This window comes from Tasmannia lanceolata, unplaced genomic scaffold, assembly GCF_043159265.1.
Source record: "Tasmannia lanceolata isolate RefF3 unplaced genomic scaffold, GAP_Taslan_0.1 ptg000013l, whole genome shotgun sequence".
Taxonomy (NCBI): Eukaryota; Viridiplantae; Streptophyta; class Magnoliopsida; order Canellales; family Winteraceae; genus Tasmannia; species Tasmannia lanceolata.
This window is the reverse complement of record NW_027518690.1, coordinates 10,070,288-10,097,144: the sequence shown is the minus strand read 5'-3', so window position 1 is coordinate 10,097,144 and position 26,857 is coordinate 10,070,288. Positions and strand designations below refer to the sequence as shown.

The following is a 26,857-nucleotide window of genomic DNA, read 5'->3' as shown; positions in this document are numbered from 1 at the left end:
TAGATATTTATTTCTGAAAAACTTTATGGCCATTGTTTTGGACATACCAATCCCAAATTTTTTAACTTTGTCTTTATTGTACCCCCTTATAGCATGTCTCAAATGTACGAATCATAGCGGCATACATCTCCAACCGGAAATGTTACCTTCTATGTATCACATACACTGATTCACACTAATGTACACTTTATGTGTGGTTTTGTAGACACCCCCATTTTGATACGCTTTAAAAAGTAAAAGATCCGGTAGTTTGTCAAGTCTCGAGTCTGTATTTCGCCGCGGATTAGGCATCCGTGCATTTTAAGGTAGATCTCGCCTCGTTCTGAAGTTGATCCGCGATCCTGAAGGTCTCTAGGGGGTCCATTTCGCCTCCGGAAGATGTAAAATCAAGTTTCCAATCGAGTGGAAAAAAACTGCTATTGAATTTTTAGGGTTTTCCTCATTTTGACCCATTTTTGCACTACGGGGGTATTTTGGTCATTTCCGATGTGTCCCGTATGACCCCTGAGTCTGTCTGAGAAATCTTGAGCGATTCCATAAATTTTGGAAAAGCTGCTAAAAATAGAATTTCTCAGGGGTTTGACTCGAACTGAAAATTTCGCGAAACGAGGACGTTTCGGGCATTTCCAGGGGATCCCATCCGACCCTGTTTAATTTCCTCTATCTAATGGAGCCAAATAAGAAAGTTTCTATTTTTGAGGTTTGACCATGAAGACTTATCATCTTTGACCTCCCCACATTGTTTGGATGATTCAAAACATTCATTTGATAGGCCCTCATATAGATAGGGTGTGCCCCAAAAACCAGCTTCATAGGTTCATCTTAACCCTTCCATTTGTGGAGGTTAAAAATGGGCAGATTTATGGGGTGTATGGCCAATTTCCACTTCTCAGCCCTCGATTCATTGGGGTCTGCCGGAAGGATTTTGGTGGCCTGGAATTGGTCTCATTTTGCGTTAAGAGGAAGACTATTGGAACCTTTTTTTTGTGCCGGTGTTGCTTAGGAAAGTGATTGATAGATCTTTTAGGCCTTCTCATGAGTTTACAATCCGAAATTGGAAGCGCAGTAGTTTTTGGGTGGGGTTAGAGGTGGTTAGAGGAAGGTGACGGCTTCCTTGTGCGTGTGACATGAGACTTCAATGCCAAATGTTTTATTGAGCAATGTTTCTGGTGTTAGAATTCTGCCTGGCATGCCGGCGTTCTCAAAGTTAGTTGATAGAAATGCCCTTGTTGACTTTGCTTTGTTTGGGGCACTTAAAGAAGAGTAGATTAGATCGCTTCCTAATTTGCCATGCGTGGTTGGGTTTGGTCAGGGGCAGGTTGCCTTCGACAAGCCATTTTCTAATCAGTGTCCCATCCTTTTGAACCCGAGGAATGAATTCTTGAGTTTGCTGGGAATTTTTTTACTGGGACTTGGGAGAGACCCTTGTGGGCACACTTATCAAATAATCATCATTGTTCAATACTTCAATTCCGTCTGGCCAGATCTGTAGTCGTCTATTTATCAACGGATCTGATCACATCCAAGTAGCACGCACACTCCCACTATGATACATCGAGTCCCTTCTTTGACCGATCATAACTGCGCATTTCATGGGCCTTTAGGGGTGCAACTTGGGTCGGGCTCAACCCGAACCCGACGGGTTCAACCCGATTTCTGCTCGCGTTGGGTTGGCCATATGGTAACTCGGGTTGGGTTCGGGTTTGGGTTCGAAAAAGCCAACCCGATTTTATTTCGGATTGGGTTCGGGTTGAACACAAGATAACCGGACCCAACCCGAAACCCGGCCACATGTTTGCAAGAGTACCAAAATTTAAGTGTTTCAATGGTCGGTTACATTACTTTTCAGATTGATTTAAATTTTTGCATATTTCCAATGCCATGCCCCCCATCCCAAAAAAAAGAAAGAAGAGAAATCAATTAGTTATGCAATTGTAACATCAAACAACATGTACTGTTTTCCTTGCTGACCATTGATAGTCAAAAACTATATAAAATATGGTTCAAATTCAATGACTAGAAGTAAAGATTATTAGATGGTAGAATTGTTGATTTCTGCGTTTTTTGAGCCATAGGTGGTTCCAAGTAAAGAATATCAGATGGACGGTTTAGATAGGTCAAAGATGGGACTCACTTGGCTTTATTGGGCTGAGGCTGCTGCCTCATTGACAATTCAATAACAAATTTCCTCCAATTGAAGGGTTGGGATCATATGATAGATGACGAGACCGCAAAACACGGCCTGTTTGCTATGGAAATAAGGAAACTGAACGACTACGATCAACTCTTTCTCATGTTTAAAACCGGTTCGATATAAACTAGAAGAAATCTCTCTGTTGAAAATTAACCCAAACGATTTTGGGTCCTTTATCTATTTATTTTTTCTCTTTCATGTTTCCTGTTGTCTTTGGATAGTTAAATGATTAGGTTGCTTTGATATTTCTTAGCTATTTGATTTGTTATCTCGTTCACTGTAAAGCACGTTACGAAGCAAATCTGATATTTCTTTTTCTTTTTCTGAATTCCAGAGAATGGATGCTTCGTCTGAGCAGAAAGCTGAGTTGATGAAAAAGGTCCGATGGTTGCTGTCGAAAGTCGAAGATGATATTTATCAGTTTCAAATGGAGGCTCTTGAGTTGACAGAGGAGAGGTGTGAATTGTATGGAATTGCATTGCCTGAAGAGAAAGGGTGGTCGAGTCTCATCGAACGCGAGGATGCTTTGCGCAATAGGGTAACTGATCTTCTCAAAAGGGCAACTGATCTGCGTCGGGTATATGTTCATATAGTAAGGATGAGCCCAGGAGAAAGTGCTGGTGGTGTTAAAGCAGAGTTGAATGCTGGAAAGGTGGTAAGTTTTGGTGTTCAAACAGAGTTATGCAATTGTAACATCAGACAACATGTACTTTTTTCCTCGCTGAACATTGACGGTCGAAAACTATATAGAATATGGTTCAAATTCGATGACTAGAAGTAAAGATTATTAGGTGGTAGAATTGTTGATTTCAGTGATTTTTTAGCCATAGGTGGTTCCAAGTAAAGAATATCAGATAGACGGTTTAGATAACTCAAAGATAGGACTCACTCAGCTTTATTGGGCTGAGGCTGCTGCCTCATTGACAATTCAATAACCAATTTCCTCCAATTGAAGGGTTGGGATCATAAGATAGATGACGAGAGCTATGGAAATAAGGAAACTGAACAACTACTATCAACTCTTTCTCATGTTTAAAACCAGTTAGATATAAACTGGAAGAAATCTGTCTGTTGAAAATTAACCCAAACGATTTTGGGTCCTGTAGACACCCCATTTTAACCGAACCCTTTTTTCTTGTGTTTGAGCAAAACCCAACCTAATCAGTGAGGTAGAACCCCAAATTGCACCCTAAGCTAGGTTAGGGTCCTAACTAGGTCCCTACAAAATTTCGTTAAATCCGAGCGTGTTTGCCTAGCGAACGAACCGGGAAAGAATCGTAGTGTAAATGCAGAAGGGGTGAATTTATCCTGATAGGGGGGGTGAATTTATTCTGGGGAGGGCCGAGCCAAGGCCAGAAAAGACACGATCATTCGCACGCTTATCAAATTTCGCGCATCCGCGCGCCCATCAAAAACAGTAGTGCCAATATCAATACCTCATTTTCCCTATAAATAGGAGCTTAAGCCTTATTTATGACTAATCTAGAGTTTTCCCTAAATTTCGAGAGAGAGAGAGAGAGGGGCGAAATTTGGGTTTTCTATTTTTCTTCCGATCTTCTCCAATTGTCCTCGCCGTAGCTCCGGCAAAGATTTCGGCTATGTGTTCTTGATATTCACCTCTTTTTCTTCTCCGGCTAGATTTTGGCCGGATTCCGGTTGCTAGTTCAAGCTAGTTCGAATCAGTTCCTTCTGTTCTTTGTTTGGTCATACAACTAGAAGTTTAGATGCAGCCTTATAAGCATTAGATCCTTTAGATCCTCTCAAGGGAGAGCACATCAGAGAGTCAATTGCAGCAAGGAGAAGAAAATTCTTAGGTTATTGAAATCAAGCTTTCTATACAGGTAATTCTGATAATTTTCTAAAATTAACGTAAATTCATATTAAAACAAGAGATTAGTGGCTCCTGTTCGTGAAAGCTAACTGATTTTCTGTTTCCTTTTGGAAGTTTTAGATCTGATTACATTTATTCATCTGTTAAGATATCCTTTGGTTAAAACACTAGATATGTGCATTGTTATGTTTATTTATTCCTTAGTCATGAGATTCACTCCAGCCATGTAGATTTGTCATTGTTTTAAACACTTATTTCATTGTTTTGGTTTATCAAAATTATCTTCTACATAATTATCATATAGATCACTGTTGTCTTTTGAAATAGTAAGAAAAATGAAGATGAATCTGGCAATTACCTGTAAATGTATTCTTTACAATCTAGTTCTATAGCTATTTCTGATGAGCTTTGGTTTTAATACATTTAGGATTTGTGAGTGTCATTTAGCTAAATATCTATTCTGATTTTTTTTAGAACTTATTATTTGTTAGTGCTGAAGTTTTGTCCAGTTATAATAGATGATGACATGAATATTGTCAAATAGTGTTGTATGCTTCAGACATTGGAGTGAAAATGATTTCCATTAAAGTTATCTCGATGTAAAGCTTGACCTCATGTTTTCTATCTTAAATTCAGAAATAAGTGTCTATTTCTCTTAATTTTATGTCAGTCTATCTGATATATGAAGAGAGATTTTTAATTTTAATGTAAGTGTATAAAATGCTAGAGTGAGAATTTTTAGTATAAGAAAGGATTTTTTGTAGCATCACAGACTCTTTTGTTGAATTGTTTAAAATTGAGAATAGATTACAATGGATTTGATAGTCTTGCTGATGTTGTTGATGAAGTGTTAACCAAATGGAGCTTTCAACGATATTGATATGGTTAATTTTACCCATGCATTTAAAAAATAATTTAGAAATTGGTTGGACTACTATTTTATCCCAATATTTGATTGGTTTTGAATAGTCATAGCTATTTTTAGTTTTGTACATTTTAGTGTCATAATGGTTTAAACTACTTATCAATCTGCTCATTCAACTATAGTTCAGTCATGGTCTGTGTGCTTATAAAAGTCAGCTCACCCATCTATAATTCAGCCCTTCATAGAAATAGTCAAAGCCGGGTAGAATTTCCTTTTGATATATATTTAGGTGATTATTAGTTTTGTTTTATCTTGTGTATAATTTATCGATAATAGCATGATCTATCTGATTTTTGAATGAATAAATGATTTTATGCCTTGATGAGTAAATGATTTACCTGATTTCCATGAGCGTGTGATTTTGTGTTCTATGAACTGAACAAGAATGTGATAATGCCATTATTTGAGTAACTAATATTTGCACTATCACTTTTGACATAGGCACAATAATTGCTTTTGTCTGCAAGTAACTTTCTTGTTATTGAGTGTTATCTTATTTTGTTGGTTGAAGAACAATAGCATTTGGTCTCAATTTAGCATCTTTTTTATTGACAGTTAGAATAATGAGAGGTCTACTCTTGTTTTGGATATCAGCCTTATTTAGTCTTGCCTGAAAGAGTTTGGAATCTGTAAAAAAAATGATATTGGGTTTGGTTATATTGCTTTTGATTAACGTTTATACAATTGGTTTTGGTAAAATTGCAAAGTATATATGTTTAATTGTCAATAGTACTGTTATGCTTTAGCAATTACAACAATGGGTAAGGAATTTATGTTTAAGCCATAAAATTTGAACCATATATGCAAGTTAGTAACATACATTTTAGAGCATTGGAAGAACACAATTTGAAATCAGGAATACGAAAATTGTAAAATCTGAACTATTTGAGGAGTGTGATCAACGCCTCAAGAGAGTGGATGCAAGCAATCAGAAATTAGTGGAGTTTAGAATTGTAAAATTTGAACCGGTTGAAGGAGGGAGTAAAGATGACCTTAAGACTGTGGAAGGAAAGTCAGGCCATTCGGATATTCATCCTTGTAGCATGGAAATGCCTATTAATGAGGGGGTAGCCCAGAAAACCAGTGAGATTGTGAATGTCTCAGATTCGGTTTCTGAATCTGTGGTTATTGACAATAAAGAAACTGTGACTACTGATGGTTTGTCAGGCATTTTGCAATAGCCCTGTTTAGAAAGTATTAATCCCCAATCATCCAAATTTATTTTGGAGGACACATTTATTGAAGATTCTCATTCAAATGATGAAGTAGATGAAACTGATGAGGATGAGAAGATTAACATAAACGCTGGGGATGATAATTATAATTGTGATTATGGGTCAGATGGTGTTAATAACATGGGCGATGCGGTGGTCAAGCCGCATAATGCCGATGATGATTATGAAGACGGTGAAGTTAGAGAACCTTTGGTTCATGGTGCTGTTGGGGGTATATGTGAGGAAGGAAAAGCAGAACAGGAAGATTGCGGAAACTCAAAAGATAAGGAAATTGATGGTGCTGTTTGTCCCATGGATGATCAAGTCATGGTATCATCACATGTTGAAGATAGTGCTAATAAAACAGAGAATCCTAGCGAAATTGAGAATGCTCATTGTATCGGAGAACAGGACAACGCTATTTGCAGTGAGAAGAATGATAAGGTCATTAGTGTAGAGCCATGTTTACCAGATTCCTCTTCCATTGAAGTGCTAGCAACTGGATCAGATAAGAAGAGAATCGTAAAGCTTATACGTAGGGTATCACGGGGTCACTTGGGAAAGGATGGCTTGAAAAGACTGGAAACAATGTCTGATCGAGCAGTTAGTACAAACCAAGAGGCGACCATGGACTGCATTAAGAATGACATGGAAACCAAAGTTGAGAATGCTGAAGGAATTAACCTAGCAGAAAAGAGCCATACACATTTTCCTCAAAAGGAGTCATTTGTAAATGGTGATCAAGCAATTAAAATGCAATTGGTAGGGCCAATCGGGGTCGGATAATTAATTTGGCTCGAGGCCCTAATGGATTATCTTCAGGAAGAACAAGGCCCATTCCGAGCAGGTCATTCTCATCGCGGTTTGAAAGAGAGAAATTTCCTGATAAATTACATCGCAGAGGGAGAAGAAATAAAAGCTACATGGACGGGTGTCAGAAATTTGGAAGAGATAAGAATCAAGATCAACCAGTTGAAATTTCTGGATCTGATTTTATGCATGTCAGAGGATGTGTTGAAAACCCTTTAGATACCCAACATGATAACTGGGATCCTGATCAAGATTTTAATTCTGAACACTATACTACTATTACTACTACTACTGGTTTTCGATTCCCTAGAGCTAAAAATGCAGCTGCTGCCATGAAGTTTGAATGCAATGGTCGTGTTGTTGCACAAGATGCTTCTATTAAAAGTGCTGGGAGGCCAGGGGGGAAGCTTGTAAATGATGAATTGCAAAGTTACCGACATCCATCATTTAAAAGACGGAGATCATCCGGAGGGAGAACAGGGCCCATGTCGCCATTCGGTATGCAAATCTCACGCAGATCTCTGAGAGACCTCAGCCTTGATAGATTCATTGGTGGTGGTGCCCTTGATATGGTTTTCGCTGAGGCACGAAGAAAAAAATCATGAGGGGTTTGCCAAATGAAATGATGGAATTCCCATGGCAACAACCTCAATATGATCGCGTAGAGGGTCCTTTCCCTTTTGTTCGGAGAGAGAGGAGCTTCTTACTTATGCAGAGGGGTCTTTTACTTGTACCTCGCATTTGCTCCAAATCTCCCCCAAGATCCGAATCTCTTGATGGGCTTGATGGACACCCAGAGCTAATGCATCGCAGTTCTCCACCAATTTTCAGAGTGGAGCGGATGAGATCACCTCATCAGCATCCTTGTTTTACTGAAGAAAAGGGTGATGAAGGCGTTAGCCCAAGCACATCATTAGGGGACTTGCTATATCCAAAGAGTACTCCCCTCTTTAATTTGGAAGACTGGCCCAGTCTTTTAAGATACCTTTAAACAATTAAATTTTCTTTCTCATTGCTAAGGCGATGAAAGAGTCATCTAGAACCCCTTTAGAGAGACAAGCTATGTCTCAGTGAAAAATCATACCCTTTGGAAGACAAGTTTTGTCTCATTAATGAGTCAACCTGGAGGAGACTATCCAAGTCTCAAGTTGTACTCTTTTAAGTTAAGGACCGACTTGGTCTGTTAGATACCGTACCCCTATTCTATCATTGTTAGGAGCAATGATAAGGTTACTTGGAGCCCTTTATAGGAGATATTCAATGTCTCATATAGGGTTAGTTGTTTCCCACTTAGGAGACAGGCTTTGTCTATTTAGCTCTGCTCATCACATCTTTTTAGGAGACATTCATTAGATGGTCATTCTCATTTAGGGAGACTCGCTCAGTCTCATCTTTTTCATTTAGGGAGACTCGCCCAGTCTCATCTTTTTTCCTTTTAGGAGACTCGCCCAGTCTCATTCTCTTGTCAATTCTCCTCTTCGTGCGTTGTTTGGTTTTGAGAAGACACCTTGTTAGGCTCGGCGGCTTACCCCTGCCCTTGTGGGTACTGGGTTGCACGTTTGTTTGCACCCTATGGCTTGGTTGCTTCCGGCTTGGTTGGGTAGCTTGCCTCTGCCAAATGTGCACAAGGTCCATTTTCTTATTACTTGTGAGCTTTCCCTTGTCCGATTCGCTCTTGTCTCGTGCTTGTTTCCAAGATCATCCATGACATTCCGCATTTCTGGCTTGCCCTCGCTAGATTCCCCAACTCCATATTCCCTTCCTCATCATCGACACGCTATGTCTCATTGATCCTAGTGGTCATGGTCGTTTCGGAGACAGGCTTTGTCTCATCTGCATACTCTTTCAGAGAAGAGTAGCGCAGGATTTTATTTCTGATTTAGTTCTTCTCCCTTCTCTTAGGGTTTAGTTCAGTCTTCTTAGGTTTTCACACCTTCTCGGGATTTCATCCATTCTATCATCTATTTGAGACACCGATTTGTTTGTTTAGGACAACCCTTAGGCTAAAAGGGTTCCGTCTTTTTACTTGACACTTCTCCAGGCTATAGATTACAGGAGTGTGCTTTTCTTTCTGATTGTCTCCTTGTTTCCCCTTTGGCTAGAAGGGTGAATCCTGTAAAAATCACATCAAAAAATATTTTCAAAAGTCATTAGGAGTAGTTAGGAAATTTCGTTCCGAACTACGTTGACTTGATCCCTTTCCACAGGGTACGTAGGTAGCTTGGGATCTTTATCCCAAGACCAGTCAAACCTTCAAAAATAAACATTTCAAACCTTCTAAAATACAAAAATTCATCAAAACCTTTTCAAAAAGATCTTCCCCTAGAGTTAGGAACCTGTCCTAGATGTTTGGGGTGTCTTAGAGTTAGGAGTCTGTCCTGATATGTGGATGCTTTGTGTGTTTCGTGTGAGCGTCCCTAGAGTTAGGAGGCCTCGAGTCGTGGTCGGTTAGACACTTAGTTGAGCCGATGGCTAGACCAGGATGCACTTAGTTAGCCCATTGTTTTTCTTAAGACACACAGCCTAGTTACACATACGATGTAGGGCCCACCTGCATTAGACTAGGTTGATTTGCATTAGTTTAGGGCATATAAGTGTGTCTAAAATACTTAAACATGAGTCGAGTCGTGTCGAGTCGAGTCTAGTGTGATCTAAGCACATTTAGGCATCGTAATTTAGAATAGGCCACCGAACTACGTTGACTATGATTCTTCCCGAGGCCGGGATACGTAGCATAGCCGGGATGGATGGCCATTCTGGTCCGAGTCAAATATCACATTAGAGTCTTAGGGTTTATTGTCTTAACGTCATAGGAGTTTGTGGTCTGATACTTGTTTGTATGCTTGAATGATTGTTTTCTTTAGATGATTTACGTGCTTAGCTGTAGCATTTGCTTGTTTATTTTATCCAGTTTGCTGCTTGTTACCTGCTTAGCTGTAGCTCTTTCCTGTTTAGCTGTAGTTTTCACATGTTTAGCAGTAGTTTTCGCATGCTTAGCTATAGTTCTTTATCTTTATTACTGCTGGTTATTATCCTCTACTATCGTCTACTGACGTTTGCTCATTATGCAGGTTTACTGTCTTAGCTGTAGATGTGCATGTGTACGTTTACTGCTTTCTAAATGTGTCGTGTTAGGATTAGATATGATTGATAGTGACTGGTAACAGGGTTATTTGTTATTATATCAATATTAGTCTTTTCCGCCTATTTCTGAGAGACGGCGGATTCTAGTGTTCATTCTGATAACAGATGAAACTGGTACTAATTCTCTTTAGGCATGGATGTTAGAATGATGTATAGAGATAGGTAGCAGAGTTATCTAATATTGGATTCACTCTAGTCCTTTCCATCTCCCTGAGAGACGGTTGATTCTAGTGTTTATTCCAATGTCAGATAATTCTGATATCACTTCTCCTTTGGACTTGTGTGTTTTATTTTTTTTATCCCTCCCCGAGACATGCATGCTTAGGTAGACGTCTTCTCGGGGATACTCGTTCCCATTTCACATGTTTTTTCGCCCAAAATTCTTCAAAATTAATAAAAAAATGGCATAAGAGTCCAGGTGCTAGCACTTGGGCGAATTTGGGGTGCTCTTTGGACCTTCCTCATTCGTCACCAGGCACGGACTTTTGAATCTCTGGTTATCCATTGCAACAGAGTGTCTTTCATGGGATCCAGGGCCGACTTCCTTGGATGACGACTCTTCATATTTTAGGTAGGTCTCGAATCTGGGCTAGTCCCCGAATCGAGAAGTATCTCATCTTATATTTGCCACCTATGCTGCGAGGGACATTCTTTCGAGAGTTTCTTGGTAGAGCTCTCCTTCACATGTGGAGATCTCAGAGGATCGACGTTGGATCTCGTGTCCACGCCGCAGCCGTTCCCGGGATCGGGGTCCACGGGTCCTTAATTTATTTTTAATTTTTTTTGAAAGATGACCATTTCATTGATACTACGAAGGTTACATTGGGGACCAGGGGTCCCAACTTGCATTACATAGAATCAATTAAGGGTGGGCTACGAGCATGCTCCTAGACCAGTAAAAACCAAAAAAAGATCTTCTGGGTCAACCAAAAAAAGATCTAGGAGCTATTTTTTCTCTTTCATGTTTCCTATATCTTTGGATAGTTAAATGATTAGGTTGCTTTAATATTTCTTAGCTATTTGATTTATTGTCTCCTTCACTGTAAAGGACGTTACGAAGCAAATCTAATATTTCTTTTTCTTTTTCTGAAATCCAGAGAATGGGTGTTTTGTCTGAGCGAAAGGCCGAGTTGATGAAAAAGGTCCGATGCGTGCTTTCGAAAATGGGAGATGTTGTTTATCAGTGTCAAACGGAGGCTCTTGAGTTGACAGGGGAGAGGTGTGAAATGTATGGAATTGCATTGCCTGAAAGGAAAAGGTGGTTGAGTCTCGTCAAACGTGAGGATGCTTTGCGCAAAAAGATTATTGATCTTCTCAAAAGGGCAGCTGATCTGCGTCCCTTATATGTTCATATAATGGGGAGGAGCCGAGGGGAAATTTCTTGTGGTGTTAAAGCAAAGTTGAATGCTGGAAAGGAAAGTGCTCGTGCTAGTCAATGTCAAACGGAGGCTCTTGAGTTGACAAAGGAGAGGTCTGAATTGCATGGAATTGCATTGCCTGAAAAGGAAAGGTGCTCGGGTCTCATGGAACACATGGATGCTTTGCGCAAAAGGGTAGTTCTTAGGCATTATGGGTCTAGTCATATAGAAAGGAGCTTCCTAGGAAAAAGTGCTGGTGGTGTTAAAAAAGGAAAGGTAAATGTTGGCATTCAAGTAGATATGGAGGTTGCAGAGAAAGTAGATCTTACTCTCATGCTCGTGCTCATGCTGAGGCCGGACAGGAAAGTGCTCGTGCTGAGGCCGGAGAACAAAGTGCTCGTGCTGAAAGAGAGTTGGGAAGCCGGAAGAAACCACGCTTCGAGTAGGTCAATCAATCATAAGCTACTATGGATACCCATAGGTTACAAATTCAAGGACATGGTAGGTCAGAAAAAAAAAGAAAAAAAAAGAAATTCAAGGACATAGTAGGGCTGGTAGATACCAGAAGTTTTATGTAGATTTGTGTTGTGATGATACAATCCAATATCTTGTTACGCCAACGGCAATTTCTGGGGTCACACAAGTGGCTGGTACTATGCTAAGCAAATGGCTACTAGGATAATCAGTGCTGTATAAGACCCATGTCGGGCAACCAGTAAAAATATGAGGCGTGGGGAGAAACCCATTTTCAAAATAGATATTTTTCATTTCATTTACAGAAGAATTTGAGATTCTTTAACCTTTTTCATGAAAATTTTCTGAAGGATTCATTAGCCGACCCCAACTATTGGGACAAAGGCTTGAGTTGAGTTGTATTTACAGAAGAATTTGAAAACCTTATGCTATGTTCAGATTGCCAAAATCAAGTGATGGAATCTGTTTCCCACAACAACAGGTGGGAAATAACACCAATGTAGAAAGAAACTGTAATCTGTTTTCTGCCTGCCGCAAGAGGAGGCATTCTCATCCTAGCCTTAGGGGATTCGAAATAGGAATCAAAATAGAATGCCAATTTCAATTCGCGATTCTTGCAATCCAAATGTAGCCTTAGGCTGCATTTGAAATACAGGAATCAGTATCGAAGCCAAATTCCAATCCTATTCTAATTCCTCCAATTCTAGTGTTTAGGAGGCTATATTTCCAATTCTATACAGATTCAATTGGGAATGTCAATTCAAAAAGATAAATCAGTATAGCAATATAAAAACTAACAGCTGCATTCTCATAATAACCCTAGCTTTCAGAGGGTGTTTAAAAGAATAAACACAATTATAAATAGCTCGGTTACTAAAAGAGTGTTCTTTCTTGGATCCTCACAAGGGAGATTCAAAACGGCAAGATCCATTTGTTAGCTCAAGGGTTCAACCCTACCTATGTTTTGATGACCCTAATACCAAAATTGATTAACTATACCAATGTACTTTGCATGTGATGTGTATGAGACAGACAAATCATGAGGACATCACAACTTGCACAAGTTCCATAGCCCAAGCTTGAAAGATGAACCAATGATGTGACTCATTCATGGAACCATAGTGAAAGTGTTCAAGAATGGTGGACTTGCAAGCTCAACTCTAGCCAAAGGTTCACAAGCACATGCAAGAGCCCAACAGGGGGACTATTCAAGCCAAGACAATCAAGAAGACAAGTATTTTTACATTTCTTAAATTGTATTGGAGATCGCTTTTCAAATGGTTTTTGCACTCTTTCAAAGATTTTTATCAATTTCTTTTAAAAACCATTTTGGAAGCCTCCATGCTTTGACTCAAATCATTTTCAAAGGTCCCAATTATTGTGAAAAGATAAGATCAAGACCCATGGAAAAAATCTCAAAGATTTTAATGTTTAAATTTCAAATTTTGGAATTTCCTACAGGCCTGTGGATTCAAGTTGAAGCCCTGGAAAAATCAAAATTGGGAATCCGTGAAGGGCCGATCGACCAAGCGATTCTTGCTGTTCAAAAATAAAACGGGTAGAGTGCACTGGCCGGTCGACCGGACCTGCAAAAATATAGCCGTTCCGGGCTATAGCGGCTAGTTTTCTGTTTGGTCTTTTTGCATCAAATCTTGCCCATTTTACCCTCCAACAGTCATATTTCCTCAAGGCCTATAAATACGGACTTAATTGATGCATTAGCAACCTTTTGAACAATTGGAAAACACACACACACACCTACCACCTACTTGACCTTTCAATTTGTGCATTTACTCATTTGAGAAGATGATCTTCATAGGTCTTTATTGTAATTATCTGGAGAGGTATTGTGAGCTTACAAGTTGTACAAGCCTTCAAGAGACATCAAGCTTTCTTCTTTGTTTCTATTCAAGCAATTGTACGAGGGTCTTCGATTCGGCCTATGAAGAAAGGTGAATCGAGCATTGTAAGAGGGTTTTCGATCTGGCCCGTTTCCAATTCTAAACGTAACAAGGGGTGTTTGCAATTTTAAATTATAAGTATTAGCCTTAAATTTTTATAAACCCAATCTACCCCTCTCTTGGGTTGCTCAATGGGATTTCACCATTGAACACGGCCCAAATGATTTACGTATCCAACAGTTCCTGCCTGTTCTCACCTGAATAGAAACCGTTTTTCTTAGTTGCTACTGGATATATGTGGGGTCTATTGGTATGCGGAAACTGCTTTTAAACCTAATCCTAACCTGATATTAAAACTGCAACTAACCCTGAAAATTTCCATTTAAACCCCAAACCACGAAAGCTGTTATTATTCCTAACTCCAACCCTAACCTACACTCTCTTTTGTCCATTTGAGAACAAGATGGAGAAGAAGAAAAGGGTGATTTTTGGTATTTTGGCATGCGAAAACTGTTACTAACTCTAATCCTAACTTGTTATTAAAACTGCTATTAACCCTGAAAAATGCAATCAACCATGAAAGCTTCTGAGATTAAAACTGCTATCAACCCTGAAAAATGCAATCAACCATGAAAGCTTCCGAGTCCAAGTTCGTGATGGGTGGGAGAGCGGTGTACAAAAACTGTAATTTTTCGTCTCTCTCTCTCTCTCTCCAGAGGATTTGATGGTTTTTCAAGCTAGATCATGGCGTTAGAGAAGAGAGAAGTGGTTTTTTCCTCGTATTTCTCATTTCTCAGACATCTTCGTTTGTCCTTCCCATCTCCTGCTCGTCCGTCCCTTTTCTCTTTGCAAACCCTAATTTCTGCCATGGCTGGATCTTAGAAAGAACTCCCCTCAATCAATTCCTTTTCGCATTGAAGGCTCTGATTTTCTTGAAACTCTTTTCACTTAAAACCCCTCTTTTTGCAAGAGAACGCAATCATCTCCAATAGCAGCAGAAACCTTGGAAATTAGGAGAAACTTTAATGCATGTTGTTGTTGTTCATAATGGATGCTGAAAATCCATGGTAACTACGAAGGTTGTGTTGGGGGTTAAGACCCGCCGCGAATAACATCTGTCGATCTACCACCGGACAACACAAGGAAATACCTAAGATCTTGGATAATAAGATGGAGAAAATATGTGCCAACAGACCACAACTACAAAAAGGAACAAATCATAAGCAACCACAAGAATAATGCGTGCTTCACCACGATGGGCTATTCCGTGGACAAGGCAACACAAAAATCCACTATTTAGAACCAATAGTACAAGCTTACCTCTACGGGTAAAATCCACAGATAAAACCCTTCTCTCAAACCTTTTATGCAACCCCGAAGCGACCCTCAAATGAGGAAAATCCTCAAACACAATGCTTCTCTTGCAATGAAAAAAATTCTATACAGAAGAAGAACAATGGAAGAAGAAGACTATACCTTCAAGAAGAACCTTGCTTTTGCTTGACCACAAAAACACTCCAAGAGGCCCCAAGAGAAAACCCTTCTAGCCTTACTCTAACCTTTCTTCTCACCCTCAAGATGAAAAACCTTTCTTTTGCTTCACTACAAAAACCCTCCTAGAGCCCAAGAGAAAAACCCCTCTCCTTGCCCATATTTTCTCCTTTTACTTTTGAGTAAAAGAACCACCTTGAGTAACCAAAAATAAGGAGAAAAATCATTTTTCTTGTTTCACCACAAAAATCCTCCTAGAGCCTCAAGAGAAAACCCCTCTTTCCTTGCTTTAGATTTTCCCTCTTCTCTTCACTTCTCTAAACCTTTCAAGTTCTCTAACCCTTCTTTTAAACCCCTTTACAACATACCCTACTCCAAGTGGGACTCACTCCAAGACCAAGTGGGACCCACTCCAAGAAAGAAACAAGAAAACAAAAGAAATACAAAAAAGGTGGTGATTATACATCAGCTCTAGAAAACTACTTCAATTAAAAAACAAACACTACTTACCACTATTCTACTTCAACTCTAATTCACTATTACTCTCTACAAGTCACACTAAACATGAACACCATATAAAAAGGGAAATGTTAGCAGCACGACTGTATTTTGATGAGGGCACTCCTCACTTTATTAAAAGTACTGTATTTTGATCCTAACCTTGCTCCGATGAGAAGAGGTGACTCGTGCTAAATTGAGAGAGTAAAAAGAGGTAGGGGTAGACCGAAAATAACATGGGTAGAAATAGTGAGGAAAGACTTGATAGCTAGGAACATAACAGAGAACACAACCTTGGATAGGATAAAATGGAAGAAAATGATCCACGTAGAGGAACCCAACTAGAACCAGGATTAGAGCCGGGTAGATCCCTTTTACCTTCTTCATGATTTTTTTTTCTAAAGGATTCATTTAGCCAGCCCGAACTAGCTTGGGACAAAGGCTTTGTTGAGTTGAGTTGAGTTGAGTTGAGGTTGAGGTTGATCCTAACCCTCCGATCGATAGACAGTTAGATATATATATATATATCTGCCCCGTTTCCTCCCCTTTTCTTCCCCGGGTCATCCTTCTGTCTTGATAAAGACACTCCTCACTATAAATTATCTTCATCAAGAAAAAGAAATCACACTTTCATTAAACTTATAATAAACTTTACAAATAAAGAAACATATTGGACTTTTCTAAACCCTAAACCCTAAATTAAAGAATAACAAATCAGTATTCATTAACAATAACCAACAAATTCAATACAACTAATCAGACGAAGTGGGCATCTGAAATTTACAGATTGGACACTCTTTTACCCTCAAAGGGGCTGTCCCAAGTAAAACAGAGGCGAAACATATCATTTTCCTTGGCACTTTGAGGTGGCACTTCGGGACCTTTCTATTGTCTTCGTGTTGGCATAGAAATTTGACACGTGTCAAGCTATTACCAGCTCTTGGCACGTAGTTCTGGAATCCTCCCCACTTTAAAGAAAGTGCTCTTAGGTATCAAGCAAAGAATCACTTTAATTTACAATCTATTTCTCTACTCGTTTTCTTGCATTCTGAATCGATTACGGGGTTCTAAAGTGAAGTGCAGAGTTCAATCAGTGTTCTTTAGTTGGACGGCGATCATGGCGTTTAGAGCGACTGTAAGTAATCTCATACCGTTGATTAGTTTCTCTCTTGAATTTCAACAGCCCAAAAGCCCCTCTTCCCCTTTCATTACTTTTTATGCTCTTTTCCTTCTCTCATTGCTGTTACATTCTCACCACCAGTTAATTTAGGCTGCATGTATTGTTTTGAAAATGCATTATCGTGTAAGAGTGCATATGGGGTCCACCTATTCGATGATCCAGACCACTCATCTGCTAGGCCACCAATATTTTCATATTCTGCCTATTTTTTTGCTGTAGCATATAAAAGAGGGGTGTGTCTATCAAAAGAAGGGATTGAGAATATGAGCCTTCACCTTTTTCATTCAAACCTTGAGAATTTACAGAGTTATTGGAGATCGATAGTGAACCGAACCGGAGGGAATCGATGGTTTGCAACCTCTACCGCACCAAATACCAAGTCTTTTGCAAGGGGGTCTCAAGATACTCGGAGCCCAAAGCGGAGGTCAGCTTTTCTTTTGTGAAAACTTCGATATTGACATTAAAGTGAAGGAATAATCTACTCAAAAACGATTATGAGGCAATGATAATCGTTTGATGTGCGGTGGTGATCAGGTTCATAAAAGGAGAGTACGTCCCGGTCTACGTGGTATTGGGAATGATCCTATTGTCAGTCTCACTTGGGGCCCACACAGCGAAGCAGCAGTTGAAGCACTCACCTGGAGTCCACGTCAGCAAGAAGAAGAGGGAGACTCTTCCTGAGCTGGTGGACCCGGATGACGTGGCAAAGGAGTCTGAGAACTTCGTCAAAAAGTCCTTCTTCAGGAGGGTGGCCCACGTCCAAGATTCATACAAGTCTCCCAAAGTGTCCGACCCCACCAAGAGGTAAAAAAAATAACCACGAAAATGATATCTGCACTCTCTCTTCATTCGTGGCTGATGATTTCACTCTGCTGTTGTGGTTATATGTTGCAGCCGACCAAAAGTAGTGACTTTGAAATCGGTAGGAGTGGAAACGAACAAAGATTGATTCTTTGGTTTTGATATCTGCACTCTCTCTCAACATGTTATTAGTTATGAAGAGAAGTTGTATTCGCTCTTACAGTTGTGAAATGTACAATTTGGTTTTGTTGGTGCTATGAAAGATTGCTCTAATTGGGCTATGGTTGTAAATATGGATTTGGTTTTTATCACAGGCTGGGTTTTCTTGTTGGGACTATTTAATGGTTTGTGAATGAGAGTTTTACCTGAACCAAAGTATAAACTTCCATTTCCTTTTAAATCAATAGATAACAGGACTTCCAATGCGATACAATGTCTATTCATTTTCTTAGGGAAGTTGAATTAAAGGAATTCATCTCTTATAATAACAGCATTATTCCTTTTTACGGCCTTAATTTCTATCTTGATAGATGTGCAAGATTTTCACATTTCTATAACTAAGAACCTTTTTAATTTACAACTTTCATAGCTGTTTTGAGAGGTGTGAATAAGGGTGGCAACGGGTCGGGTTGGTTTCAGTTCGGTTTGACCCTCAAACTGAACCAAACTGAACATACATACACTTAGGGGTGGCCAACCGGTTCGGTTCTCGGTTCTCGGTTCATTTTTTTTCGGTTCTCGGTTCTCGGTTCCATGAACCGTAAGAACCGAACCGTACTACACAGTAGGACCGAACCGAACCGGACCGAACATAATCGGTTCGGTCCGGTTCGGTTCTTCGGTTCTAATGGGTAATTATTAATTATTAATTATTAATTATAATTTATAAAAACTTTTAATTAAAGTTATTATATAAGTTACTTTCTTATTATAAGAATAGTATTAACTATTACTTATTAATATTATAAGTAATTTATATTATTAAGTATATGTATAATAGAAATATAAAAATATTATATATATATATATATATATATATATATATTCAAAGTTCGGTTCTTCGGTTCCGGAACCGAACCGAGAACATTAGACCCGGAACCGAACCGAAATTTTTCGGTTCTTCATCAGTGGAACCGAACCGGACCAAAAATATTTTTTTACAGTTCGGTTCCGGTTCGGTTCTTCGGTTCCGGTTCGGTTCTTCGGTTCTGGTTCGGTTCTGGCCACCCCTACTTACACTGCAAACCGAACCGAACATATATATCCAAACCGAACCACCGAACTCATGAAAAGGGGTGCATTATCATTTCCCTATGCAAAGGGGCGCATTTAACATTGTCCAAACTGAACCAAAATTTGAATCGGTTTGGTTAAACCAAACCGAGATCGAATTTTCAGTTCGGTTTCAACTCGGTTTCGGTTCAGTTTGGCCAATTTTGCACATTTCTAACTTTAAGCAAGAGAATCCTGTTTGGCCAATTTTGTACATTTCTAACTTTAAGCAAGAGAATCCTGCTACGTCTGGTTGCCGGAATTTTTTTTAATTCTTGGGACTACTGTGGAATTTCCACAGGAAACCCACGTTTGGTTGGTGGGCCCAAAATAATTCCAGGAACTAAAATAACCCCACAGGAAACTCCAGGAAGGAAAAAAAATACTCCCAGTAACCAAAATAATCCCAGGAACCAAAAATAAGCTTCCAGAAGAATGTTTTTTCTTCCCAAGAGTTCAAAGCAACCAAATTTTCCCACCATAGTCTGGTCAACCAAACATGGGATTTTTATTTTACCGGGATACTTCCAGAGTGTTTTTTTTCCCACCAATCTCCCAGGAAGTTTTTTGTGCCAAAAAAATCTTAAGAACCAAAAAAATTTCAGCAACCAAACGGATTAGAGAATTTATACGGTGTAAGCCCTTATACTACCTTATTTTTCAAAAAGTATTGTACGGACTGCACTATAGGATGATCCAAACCGTCCATATGATGGACCATAACGTAAATAGGTTGAGACCAAAAAATCATTTCCATAGGATGATCCCAACCCTCCGATCTATATATTACGGAAACCTCTATAGATCGAAGGTCTAGGATCATCGTATGGAAATGACTTTTTGGGCCCAACCTATTTCCGTTATGGCCCATCATATGGACAGTTTGGATCATCCTATAGTATGGTCCGTACAGTACTTTTTGAAAAATAAGGGACTATAAAGCAATCCTTTAATAATTACATGCCGGATGTCTCCCGCCCTCTCACGCACTAAATGTATAATAAATTTGTTTTAACCAATAATCTTTTCATGGAAAATTCATTCTTTAAACGAAAGTAAAACTTTTAAAGAATAATCTTTTTTGAGAAAAAAATGTTTTTCCTTCTTCCATAGGGGATATTTTTTCAAAATTGTTTGTTTAAAATATCTATAAATTGGTTATAGTGGTTTTTGAAGTCAGCTAACAAATCTTGAAATTTGTTATATATCGTGAGATTGGTTATAGTCAGTGACTAGTTTATGTTGCTTGGTTATAGTCAGTGATTAGTTTATGTTGCTTGAGATGATGGGTGGAGGATTTTTTGGGGGAGTTAATTAGTTGATAGTTGATTATGGATAAAATGCACACTTAATATTGCTAGTAATTTGGTCGTGCAGATAGAATCGAGTGGAGTCGAGATCAGTATATTTTTGTTTAGAATGTATCGTTCCAGTTGAAAAATTATCTTATGGTCTCCTAATTTGACTAGTTGAAAGGGATGCCGTTTTTAGATAAAATTGAGAGTGGACACAAAACACGAGCCTCATAGGGTGTTGAAGAGAGTTTTTTTTTTTTAATCTTTGAATATAATCTCTTCCTAATCTCTTTGATTATTTTCAAGGCGAGAAAAAGGGAAAGGTGTGTTGGGTTTAGTTTCTTGTAATCTTTATATTTTCTCATGCAATGAGAAATCAATTCTCACTTGTATTCAGGTTTAATATATCTTATAATCTCTATAATTTTCTCATATAATGGGAAATTGGTTCTAACCTGAGCGATTGATATGTCGTGTGCATGTGTGTTTCTTGTTATTGTTACTTTGCTTGGGTGCTAGTTTTCATTGGATCGCACACATGCATCCCCCAAAGCACTTCCTCGACATATTATGTGCACAGATGTCCCAAAATTAGCCACGGTTCAATGAGTTTGATCAATTTTGACCCGAAGCACCAAACAGATGGTGCATTCGCTCAGATTTGAGGTTCATCGGCCGCTAGTTTGGTCACTTGTCCAAATTAGGTGATTCCAAAGGTCAAGGTTCCCCTCCTATGGGTTCTCTTTGGAGTAATGTCACCCGGACAATCCTTTTACCAAATGGAGTGAATATGCCGGTGGCAACGGTTGTTTCTAGTTGGCTACTAAAGCATGAGCAATGTGAGAGACCAAAATGAGAAAAGAGAGCAATACAAATGAATTGCATTAAATAAGTGCAAACAAGATGCCAGTATATCTTGGGCACCGATGGTGGTTGAAGTTTACAACTATGCTACGCTATGCTAAACTAGGTTGGTGAAGGTTCCAAGTAAATAAAAAGGTACAGTGAACGATAGAGTAGAAGATAAAGTAAAGACAATGTGTTTAGTGAGGGCCTTGAACCTAGGCGTGCAACTCGGGTGAGCTCAACTCGAACCCAACGGATTCATCCAGGGAAAAAGTCGGGTTGGGTTGAGTTTGTGTTGGGTTTGGGTTGAGGGCTTGGGCAACCCGATCTGAGCGAACCTGACATTTTTAATAATTTTTTTAATTTTTTAAGCTTAAAATCTTAGGTTGGGTCAGATTGAACTCAGGTCGGGTCAGGTTCGGGTTGGCAAAAAGGGTTCCTTGGGTCGGGTCGGGTTGAACCTTGTTGGTAGGCCTGGCAAACGGGTGGGCCGGGCCGGGTCAACCCGCGGGTGATGTTGGTGCAGGTCACACGGGTCGGGTCAGGAAATGACCCGCATTTTTGCGGGTCAGAATTTACGTGACCCGTGCGGTCCGCAGGTGGGCCGGGTCAACCCGCGGGTTACCCGCAAATTCAAACAGTGGTTAAATTCAAACGATTTTTTAAATTTAGGAAAATGTTAAAACTTAAAAGTAGGGTATGGCCAGCACCGTGGGATGATCCAAACCGTCCATTAGATGGCCCACAGCCTAAATAGGTTGTGCCCCAAAAATCATTTCAATAGGTTGATCCCAACCCTCCGATCTATAGAGGGTTAGGATCAAGTGATCAACCTTCTAACATTCAAATCAGAGGGTTGGGATCAACCTATGGTGCTAGCCATAACCTATTCAGGCATCAAACCCTTAAAAAATAGATTAGCATGACAAGATCACCATCCTTTGCATTAGAAAAAAAAAAGCCATCTAACTAGATTAGCATAACAAAATCACCACCCTTAAAAAAGCCAAGTGACTTCGGGTGCCCGCGGGTTGACCCGACCCGACCCATGTTTTTGTGGGTTGGGTCACCCGTAGGTTAGTTTTGACGGGTCACTAAAACTCAGACCTGTGCCCGCAAATTTGCGGGTGGGTCGGGTCAACCCGCGGGCACGGGTCGCTTTTGCCAGGTCTACTTGTTGGGTTGCAACTCGGGTCGGGTCGGGTTTGGGTTGGCCTCAACCCGACCCGAGTTGCACCCCTACTTGAACCTCACAGGCTCGAGTATTTATAGCAACTCTTGGGGAGTTGTAATGTCTTTTGATGTCTTTCATAATGCATTACCGACAAGATTTGGATTTGGATTTCTCACATTTGCAATTGAGATTTGGAACTGGTTCAGATCCTTAGATTTGTAAATCAGCTACAGCAATGAAAAATAATCCTATTTGCAGATCTGTTTTGCAGGACATTATTTGGAAATCAATATTTGTTGCAATTACATTCACCCTCGTTGCTCCTCGACCTTGCTGCTGCAGCAGCCAGACATTCCTCCCTCCCCTCCTCTCTCTCTCTCTCTCTCTCTCTCTCTCTCAACACGAGCTTGATGATTGATGTATTTTGTATCCAAAAATCAAATCCAAATCCAAATACAAAAACATGAGGCATCCAAAAGCGGCCTCACTTTATGCAGCATGGATTGACTTGGGGAACATGTTGTCTTAGGACACTACCCACTCTCCCATGTTAATGTGGCGGGGCCCATTTAGAAGCTCCTTCTACTCTGTCTTGGCTGTCTAAATGTCCATGTCTCTTCATGTCACACTTAACTTGATCCCTGGATCGTCCGTAACGTGGCACAACCATGGCCGTTGAATCGCCAAAGATTGCCCCCTTTCTACGGCAGCTAAGTCCTTGATTACAGTTTCATTGTCCAAAAAAATACCAATCTTAAGAGTAAATTACCCATCATTTCAATGATAAAATCACTCAATTGGGTCATCTTATTAGGTGAAACCAGCATAATCGAACCAAGCTTGTGGTGGACCACACGATTTATGCCTGTCCCATTTCAATCTCAATTAACGACCAATTGACAGTCATCTATATCTATCTATCTATATCTACTATAATAAGCCGGAAGGCTTTTTTATTTTTATAATAAGCCGGAAGGCTTTTTTACTGTTCACCCCTGCCGCGTGTCATCGTCCCTTGCACCCCCAGCTGCTTTTTTCTGCTTCTTTACGGTTCAACCCTCCAACAAATTCTAATTTCCTTCTTTTTTTGGCATGGGAGATACTTTTGTATACTACAAAGCAGAAGACATACTCTTTTCATTACTCTTTTCATTGTAGTTTTTTAGGTAATTGTCATATCTTAATACACCCTATTGGTATTTTTAGAGTAATTTTCCAACTTTAGCTCCATTTGTAGGTAATTTTTCATTTAAAACTTACCACACATCCGTCACAAATCACAAAAAATCGTAATGATTACTTTTTTTTTCGATTTGATGCTTTTGCTAGCCACCTTTGAACTTATGCCAATCTTTGCAATAATGGATGACCACAGTCCGAGAAGTGGCCTTGGAGAAAGTGGCTAGCAAATCCAAATACAAAAAAAACAAAATATTGATATAGCAAAGAGAAAAGGAGAGAAAAGTGGCCTTATAAAGCCTCATAATTTCAATCTTACCCCCCTCCTTTATGCTTTTTTAATAAAAAAATCTATAGGGTGATCTTAACCATCCGATTTAAGAGGTACAACATATTATGGAAACCTCTATAGATTGAAGGGGTAGGATCAGCCTATGGAAATGATTTTTGGGGCAAAACCTATTTATGTTGTGTTCCATCACATGGACGGGTTGGATCAACCTATGGATGTGGTCCGTACAGTTCTTTGTCGGCCCGTGCATCGCACGGGGGTTTTTACTAGTATAAGTAAAGCTGAATGTTGTAAGCAGAGGTTGCGCCACGTGTCACGCCCTCAGCAAACCACATTCAGCTTTACTCAAACGTTGAAATTGAATGCAGTGGGACCCACGAGACTTTAATTATCGTTTTCACATGTTTTTCTCTAACACATGTAACTTTAATTAAGGAAATTTGAAAACCGTGTTAAGAGGATGTGGCACCCGAATTTTAAAACAATCCTTATTTTAGAATTGAGAAAACGCCTACAATAAAGGAATAGCGAGAGTCACGATTCCTTATTTCTCTCCTCTATCTATCGCAAGATAAGCATGCAAATGTTTCGTAGAAAAGGTTGCACTAAATTTAAGTTTGGTTTTTTTTTTTTTTCGTTTTTAAACGGCTTCATTGTATTTCTTTAATCATTTTTTTTCTTCCTCACCCCTGCATCGCACGGGTTGCCTTACTAGTTTGTACTAAACGACAAACAAAAGGAGGTGTAAATGGAGGAAGGGGAAGGGTAGGGGTGTCAACGGATCCACTTCGGGTCGGATCCACCTAGGTCACAGTCACGATCCATTCAAATTCCTTATTGGTCGGGTCGGGTCGGATTCGGATTGTTCTTCGGATCTTACTTTCCATGTCATGATCACGATCCATTTTAATTCGGACCGTCCATCGGAGTGTCCTATTATGTCCCACTAAGCTAAGTAGGCAATTAATTATTTTTAAAAAGAGTTAGAATGGGGAGCGCATAATCCTACAGGAGACCGTATAATTAACGTGATTTGACATCAAAAAGTGTTTAAGTCCGCCCACAATTCCGTTAAAAGGGGAGTGCATAATCCTACAGGGGATGAAAAAATCATCCCTCTGAAAAAAAATGTGTATATATATTTTAGCAGAATCTGTCTTATTCATTTAAGTCATCAGAGGTAGCTGTGAAAAAAACATACATTTTACGAATTTATATTAGGCCATGTTTGGGCACCCCTATGAAAAAAATATTCCCCACCATAAAAAAAATATTAATTCAATGGAATATTTGTGGGGCTAGTTGTGAGAGATGCACGGGACATGGAGACTTGAGAGGATGGAAGTGATGACCGAGAATGAAAAGCTCCTAAAACCAGTAAAAAAAATCAATTCTAAATATATAAGTTCTTTTCACTAGGTTTTAGGGGTATAAGATGTTATCTTCACTCCACTCACTTAATTCTCTCCCTCTCCTCATCCCCTCTAAAACAGTTGGGTCGAGTGGTCGACAAATATTCGGTGGAATAAATTTTCATGCTTTCCAAAAATGGCCTTAGGGTAAAAATAAAATCCCAAAATTAAGTGCATGTGTTTGCTAGGGGTAATATGTGAGTTTATGAACAAACACAATCAAACCTTCCCTAAGTTTAACAGCTTGAAGAGAGATTGGGATTTCGGAACATTGTTGTTGTTAATAGTAGCCAAAAGACCAAAACCCTAAAATCGCCTCTCTCTTTCCTTCGTGAAACCGTGAAAGTAGGAATGAAATGAGTGAAATGAGGGAAATCTAGCATTCTCATCCGATTCATTAGTGATAAGAGAGGTTCTGACCAAAATACCCTTCATAGAAGTGTTAGCATTTACAAAATTTGAAGGGTATATTTGTAAAACATTTCGGATCGTGACTACCAAATGGGCATCTGTGGCGTGCCTATACCCAATCCGAATTTTTTCGGATCCCAGATTTTATGGTCCGAAATATGCCCATGGATCCTATTTATATGTTTAGATCCCGTTCAATATCGTTCGGATTCGGACGCTCTATCGGACCGTCTGGATCCATTGACACCCCTAGGGAAGGGGGTGCAAATATAAATTTTCAGACACTATATCAGTCCGATTGAAGTTCTGCTTATTCTCCCCGCTACAACAGTTTCAGCCAAAGCCACCTTAATAAATATCTTCCCTATCCGAGAAAAACCCTTCCAAAAACCCCCCTTCTCTCTGTACCTTCAATGGCGGAATTTTCATCTCTCTGAATCTCATCCATGGCAACTACCAAAGCTTCTCTCCTTCCAATACTACTATACGAACGCCAAACGCCTTCAAGCAAACTCTCACTTTTCAATTCTCGAAATTCCCCTAGGGTTTTGAAATTCCTAACCCTAAAATGCCCGTGCAGAACCCAATTCTCTCTCAGAAATGTCCTCTACACAGAAGGAATATCAATCTCAAAAGCAAATCCTCGAAAAGACAAGGTAGAGATCGAGCCGGATGGGATTGCGGCCTTGAATGAAAAAATCCGTAGAGATCATGGGAAGAGAGAGATTTCGAGACCGGCCATGGATTCGGAGGAAGCGGATAAGTATATACAGATGGTGAAGGAGCAACAGCAAAGGGGTTTGCAGAAATTGAAGGGAGATAGGGAAGGGAAAGATGGGGTTTTTAGTTATAAAGCTGATCCTTATACGCTTCGTTCGGGGGATTATGTTGTGCATAAGAAGGTGGGAATTGGGAGATTTGTTGGGATTAAATTTGATGTAAATAAGGATTGTAGGGAGCCGATTGAGTATGTTTTTATAGAGTATGCAGATGGAATGGCGAAACTTCCTGTTAAGAAGGCGTCTCGTATGCTTTACCGCTATAGCCTGTGAGTTTTTTGTTCCTTTTGTTTTATATTTTTTTGAGTTTTGCTAATAAGGGTACTTGTTAAGGTGCATTAGAAGGATAATTTATACATGTCTCCAATGAAGAAGG

At 39.6% G+C, this 26,857-nt stretch overlaps 3 protein-coding genes across 5 annotated transcripts in view; all 3 read left to right on the top strand.

Moving 5' to 3' along the window:
* Positions 1 to 3,687: 3,687 nt before the first annotated feature.
* LOC143890794 (uncharacterized) lies at positions 3,688 to 12,250 on the top strand. Its single transcript, XM_077395474.1, has 2 exons — positions 3,688 to 4,035; positions 11,216 to 12,250. The coding sequence occupies exon 2, from the start codon at positions 11,219 to 11,221 to the stop codon at positions 12,020 to 12,022; it is 804 nt and encodes a 267-aa protein (XP_077251589.1). The 5' UTR covers positions 3,688 to 4,035; positions 11,216 to 11,218; the 3' UTR covers positions 12,023 to 12,250.
* A 4,571-nt stretch (positions 12,251 to 16,821) lies between these two features.
* Positions 16,822 to 18,158, top strand: LOC143890793 (uncharacterized). 2 transcript variants are annotated; one of them, XM_077395473.1, is made up of 4 exons: positions 16,822 to 16,975; positions 17,326 to 17,444; positions 17,555 to 17,824; positions 17,915 to 18,158. In XM_077395473.1, the coding sequence occupies exons 1-4, from the start codon at positions 16,958 to 16,960 to the stop codon at positions 17,967 to 17,969; spliced, it is 462 nt and encodes a 153-aa protein (XP_077251588.1). In that variant the 5' UTR covers positions 16,822 to 16,957; the 3' UTR covers positions 17,970 to 18,158. The 2 variants fall into 2 exon arrangements, with proteins under 2 accessions (XP_077251588.1, XP_077251587.1); XM_077395472.1 differs by having other exon boundaries at positions 16,823 to 16,975; positions 17,240 to 17,444.
* A 7,845-nt stretch (positions 18,159 to 26,003) lies between these two features.
* The window catches only part of LOC143889740 (DEAD/DEAH box helicase), a 34,409-nt gene continuing 33,555 nt past the window's right edge, over positions 26,004 to 26,857 (top strand). For both annotated transcript variants that reach the window (XM_077394061.1, XM_077394062.1), the window contains exon 1: positions 26,004 to 26,750. In XM_077394061.1, coding sequence (XP_077250176.1) covers positions 26,149 to 26,750 — 602 coding nt within the window. In that variant the 5' untranslated portion in view covers positions 26,004 to 26,148. The remainder of the gene's footprint in view (positions 26,751 to 26,857) is intronic.

Coding starts and splice junctions, on each gene's coding strand:
- LOC143890793 (XM_077395472.1), top strand. CDS start 17,284: ATGAGCCTTCACCTTTTTCATTCAAACCTTGAGAATTTACAGAGTTAT. Junction 17,445..17,554: donor ACTCGGAGCCCAAAGCGGAG/GTCAGCTTTTCT, acceptor GGTGGTGATCAG/GTTCATAAAAGGAGAGTACG. Junction 17,825..17,914: donor GTGTCCGACCCCACCAAGAG/GTAAAAAAAATA, acceptor TATATGTTGCAG/CCGACCAAAAGTAGTGACTT.
- LOC143890794 (XM_077395474.1), top strand. CDS start 11,219: ATGGGTGTTTTGTCTGAGCGAAAGGCCGAGTTGATGAAAAAGGTCCGA.